The 5,482-nt window shown below is 38.2% G+C and overlaps 2 protein-coding genes across 2 annotated transcripts; both read right to left on the reverse strand.

The window, feature by feature from the left end:
- Positions 1-3,178: 3,178 nt before the first annotated feature.
- On the reverse strand, positions 3,179-4,228 carry LOC130676900 (uncharacterized). The gene has a single exon (XM_057483409.1). It carries the CDS (start codon positions 4,226-4,228, stop codon positions 3,179-3,181), a length of 1,050 nt encoding a protein of 349 aa, XP_057339392.1.
- Positions 4,229-4,348: 120 nt separating this feature from the next.
- LOC130676901 (uncharacterized) lies at positions 4,349-5,482 on the reverse strand. Its single transcript, XM_057483410.1, has one exon. It carries the CDS (start codon positions 5,480-5,482, stop codon positions 4,349-4,351), a length of 1,134 nt encoding a protein of 377 aa, XP_057339393.1.

Below are 5,482 nucleotides of genomic sequence, written 5' to 3' on the forward strand. Positions count from 1 at the left end.
CATTTCATGCGACATCGACAAATTTTTTACACGAACCCCTTCGATTTTGCTCACTGTTTTCTATCTTTTTCTACCCCCTAAAAGACATTTGTAGAAATTATTTCAAATTTTGTTACCCAACTTAAAGAATGGTACGATTTTTTGAAAAAACCGCTCTTTTTTTTTAAATCGCTAGAACTTTTTCAAAAATTGACCGATTGGAACCACACCAAATTGAAAATTTTTGTTGTTTATTGTAGTTTGAGAAAAAAAATACGAAAAAAATTTCAGAAGTCCGGATCTATGAAATATTTCAATTTTTTCGAAACAACCGTCATTTTCTCGAAGTCCGACCCCTTTTATTTATTTTTTTACTCAAAAAAAACTTCAACTAATTCTGCAGAAATCTGCGCTAGTTTCAAGATGTGCCGACGATCGCTTCTAATTTTGTTTTTAATTAACTGGGGTTCGCACTTATCTCTCTGTTACACTCAAGTCCACGAACAGTACTATCTTTGTTGCACTTGTGCAATAAATGGAAACTTTGGCCGGGTTTTTCTCTTCAACAAACGAATATTATCAAATAAATGAAGCGCACTTTGCTAGATTAGACAGTAATACATCGATGTACAGCCTGTATTTTGTAATTAGAGATTTCGTTTGCGGAAAAAACTCAGCCAAAAATATTTGATAAACCGTGTTAAAAAAAAAGTTTTTTCGAATTTAGCTTATTTTATGTGAATTTATTATGAAATTTTATTGGCTTCTTCGTAAAACTTCAGAAGTTGAAAAATAAAATTGTATTCGAAAATTTTAAGTGGTTATCGTCCGAAAAATTGTTTTATTCTTTTAAATAAGTAAGGAACAAAGAGAAGGACGATCTGCACTCTAAAATAAATTCATAGTTCTAACCTAATACCTCTAAATAAATGAAAAATAATTTCTTTGTATCTGTTTAAGTCAATTTATTTTATATTAAACATTTCAGTTTTCTTTGATTCTAATATTCAAAATTAAATGTTTATTTTTATTTATTTTTACTTGAAGACTGTCTTTTTTTCTTCACTGTACTGTAATTTACGCACTTTCTGAAGAAGAAAGTGACCTAACTTCCACTATACAATCTTCTAACGGCGAAATTTCATGTATTTTTTGTGTTGCTGGTATTGTTTTTGCATTTTCGAAACGATCTTCTAATTTTTATTTCATAAAATTGTAGTCTTCAGTTTTTGAGAATCGAACATTTGTCTTTGCCAAAGTTTGGACGCCCATTCAAACAATTGTATAGGTTAATATTTGCTGATCAGGTGGTAACTGCAATCTTGCTGGCGAGACCTTTTTTTTAATTGTCCCACCTACTCCGTCACAAGGCCATTTGCCATGGGCTGTTGCGAAAAAATTCCAATCAACTGTTACACCGAACTCTTCACAATAATGTGATAAATTACTGAAATGTTTGTAATTTTTATACTGCTGAGGTGCACCATGCGAAAAAAAATAAACGTTAGCAATCGTGGAAGAGAGAATTTCAATAAAATCGAAAATAATCCCAGAATAAACATGGACAGCAATAGAATCATGGTTCAGGCAATTCAAAATGATAACCATACTCTGATCAGTAAGTTGATTATTCACCTTATAATAAATAATGTCCGTATAAACTGTTGCTTGATCGTTATACCAGTGAAATCCCGGAGCAGCATCTTGAACAACATATGCATAATTTTCAGCAAAGTCAACAATCACTATAAATTCGTTTTCTGTTATAGATTCTTTGAGAGCTCTCGAATTAGCCGCTTGTTTTTTGCAATGAAATTATATGGTAATAGAGCAACGAGTTTTTCACAGAAGTATTCAAAAAATACGAAGTACATTTAATGGTTGTTTCAAGAGTTACTTTAGGAGTGGACACCCATTGTTTATACCTAACTTCACCAATCGCATCATTATCCATTTCCGTAAGTAATAATTGTTTTATATTTTCAACGACAGGACAATAAGGACATGTATTAAAGTAGCACTCAGTCATTGGATTTTCACATACATTTGCATTTAAACAGTCGCTATAAGTTACCAATGGCAAATTTGAGCCTTCAGTTAATCGAAGTAACTTTCCGCCTGAAATTATAAGTTTAATAATCTGATGAATAAAGCAAACGCACACTGTGAGACCAGATCCACCAGCTAGAATACAGTGTTTTGGGCGTAAAGATGCAAACGAAGAAAATCAAATTTCAATTTGGGGAAATCTTGATTTAAATATCTTATGCAACTCTTTCGAATTACAAAGTACTAAACGTTTTTGAATTTGAACTTTTGTACCATCATCGTCACTCAATGAAACAAAATCTGTTTTCCCTGGCATAAGACTGCTCATTTCATCGTCTTTGTAAAAATTTATAGCAACTGATGACGTTTTGGCCGATAATCCATGGCCTGAAAAATTCAATGTTACAAATCAATTTATGAATAAAATTGCGTGTTAATAGTCACACTGTTTAAATAATTAATGTTAAATAAGAGGATAAACTAATTGGATCTGGTGTAGGTGATGGTAATTTTAACAACTAAAAATTAAACACTTTTTAGGTAAAATAAATTAACTATTTATTTACACTTTGTACAGAATTATTGTGAGAAATAATTATTATTATTAGCGAATTCAACTTAATTAATACGCGAGAGCGAATGCAACGTAATAAGCACGTATTAAGACTCAACACGTGGTTGATAGCGGTTACTTCCCGGAAATTAATTTACAATTAATTATCCGCGGATGACAATTTATTTATATTCAACAAATAGCAGCCTTGATATACTGACTAATTATTGAATATAATTCAGCACAAGATTTATTTAATTACTCAATAAAACGTTTATAAATGCGAAGCGGTTTTAAGCACGAGGTGAACTTTTGAAGAGCACGTTGTGAATTAATGAGGAAACGTCGTAAAGTGAAAGCTCACAACGGTTTCTTTGTGACGTCAGAGCGGTAGACCAATAAGAAAATTAATAGCCGACGCTGACGAAATTTCAGCCAATAGCGAAAATCCACGTAGCTCGTTGAGATCTTGAGCCAATGAGTGCGTTTCATGTCGCAACTCTTTTATTCAAAGTTGGAACTAATTATTCAAATGATGGAATTCTCTCATTGTCCAAGATCTCGCGCGTTTATTCAAACGGCGATAGTGCTGCCGACCTATTGGTGAGGCTCGGCGTTCTCAGGTGGTAGCGAATTGGGTCTTGACTGAACATTCTCCCCAGCGCTGGCGACGGTGTCGACAGGATTGTCATCTGGAGAGTGAACTGGCAGCACGCACAGTTTAGCGATTGGTCGAACAAGTTCAGTTGTAGCGGTCTTCAGGGTGACTACTCGAGTCAACCCATCTCGTCCTGGATTTAATGCGAGTACTCTAGCGAGTGGCCATTTTGATGGTGGGAACCTCTCATCAGTCAGCAGGACTAATGAGCCCACTTTGATGATATTAGATGGATGATGCCACTTTGATATTGATTGGTGTCGTTGTAAGTACTCAGACGACCATCTTGTCCAAAATGTCTGGAACATTTGTTGTAATTGTTGCCAGCGTGACAACGTAGCGGTATTGTTTTCCAGTAGCGAAGGTCCTGGCACAGCGATTAGAGGTTCACCGATGAGAAAGTGTCCAGGAGTCAAAGCGGTTAAGTCTGCAGGATCTTCGGATAGCGGAGCGATCGGTCTTGAGTTTAATACAGCCTCAATCTGCGTTAAAACTGTAGCGAGTTGGTCGTAAGTCAATAGCGATTCACCAATGGTTCGAATGAGATGGAACTTGATTGACTTGACGGCTGCTTCCCACTTGCCACCAAAGTGGGGAGCACTTGGTGGGTTGAACTTCCAGTCTGTGCCATCTGTAGCGAGTAAATACTGAAGTTCCCGTAGCTGTCTCGATCCTGCTGCGAATTCTCTCTTTAGCGTAGCGTCTGCTCCTACAAAATTTGTACCACAGTCCGAGTATAGGGTACTGCAGGCGCCTCTCCTACTAGTAAATCTTCTGAATGCTGCGACGAAAGCGTCAGTAGAATAGTCGGTGACAATTTCAATGTGTATAGCGGATGTAGCGAGACATACAAAAACAGCGATCCAACCTTTATAGGTTTTCGCACCTCGACCTTGAAATGTCTTCAGTGTTACTGGCCCAGCGTAGTCTATTCCCGTGTGTAAGAATGCTTTCGATGGTCTTACACGAGCGGATGGCAATTGTCCCATTAGTTGTTGTGCACGAACACCTCTATGTCTCGTGCACACGACGCAGCGAAGAATGTGAGACCTGACTGGAACACGACCACCTTCTATCCAGACAGATCTCCGTAGATCAGCGAGAGTCAATTAAGTTCCCCCATGGAATGTTTTTTGATGCGAGTGTTCTATGAGTAGCGTACTTAAGCGTGATGATCTTGGTAAAATAGCTGGATTTTTCTGATCATCATCTAGTAGCGAATTCTTCAAGCGACCGCCGACTCTGAGTACTCCATTGTAGTCGACGTAGGGAATCAATTTAGCGAGACGATGATTTCGATGTAGCGAATCACCATCCTTCAGTAGTTTCAGCTCTTGCGAATAATACTGACTTTGCGTATACTTGATCAGCAAAATCTTAGCGAGCTCCAGGTCAACTGTAGAGAGTGGTGTGGCCAGTGTGGACTGTGGCACTTTTTTAAATTTAGCGATGGCACGAAGGCAGATTCCAAGCGTGCGAAGTAGTGGTGACAACTTAGAGAATTTATCCAATAGCGTGTGTAGCGGGTGTGAATCTGCCTTGTAGATGGTAAAAACCAGACCTGGACGTTCTTCAAGATGTGATACCGTCTGCGTAGGGATGTCAAAGAATGGCCAGTTTTCTTTTGATTGACTGAGCCACTTAGGTCCCGTCCACCATAGCGAATGCTGTTCTAGTTTGGCTGCTGTTAAACCTCTTGAAGCGCAGTCAGCTGGGTTAAGTTTCCCAGGAACAAAATCCCAGTTGACGCTTGGTAGCGATTCTTGAATCTTGGTAACTCTGTTGCGAATGTAGATTTTCCATCTAGCGGGGTTGTTTCGTATCCACGTTAAGGATACAGCGGAGTCTGTCCACATGAAGATTGGTACATTTTCAAGTTTCAAGACTGTCTTCACGTAGAGTACCAGTTGAGCGAGTAATACAGCGGCATTGAGCTCCATTCTTGGTATAGATATTGGTTTCAGTGGTGCAACTTGTGTTTTGGCACACACTAGCGAAATATTGGAGCTTCCAGTAGCGTCAGTTACCTTTAAGTAGACGACAGCAGCCATAGCGAGTTGAGAAGCGTCAGAGAATCCATGTAATTCAATCGATACACCAGTTCTTACATGATTCCAGCGAGGTATCTGAATCTTCGAGATCTGATGTAGTTCATCTCGAAACAAATTCCACTCTTGAAGAAGCAACGGTGATAGCGTAGCATCCCAATCGAAGTTCTGCAGCCATAGCTTCTGCATGAACAT

This window comes from Microplitis mediator, chromosome 11 (assembly GCF_029852145.1).
Source record: "Microplitis mediator isolate UGA2020A chromosome 11, iyMicMedi2.1, whole genome shotgun sequence".
NCBI lineage: Eukaryota > Metazoa > Arthropoda > Insecta > Hymenoptera > Braconidae > Microplitis > Microplitis mediator.

Coding starts and splice junctions, on each gene's coding strand:
- LOC130676900 (XM_057483409.1), bottom strand. CDS start 4,228: ATGGGACAATTGCCATCCGCTCGTGTAAGACCATCGAAAGCATTCTTA.
- LOC130676901 (XM_057483410.1), bottom strand. CDS start 5,482: ATGTTCATGCAGAAGCTATGGCTGCAGAACTTCGATTGGGATGCTACG.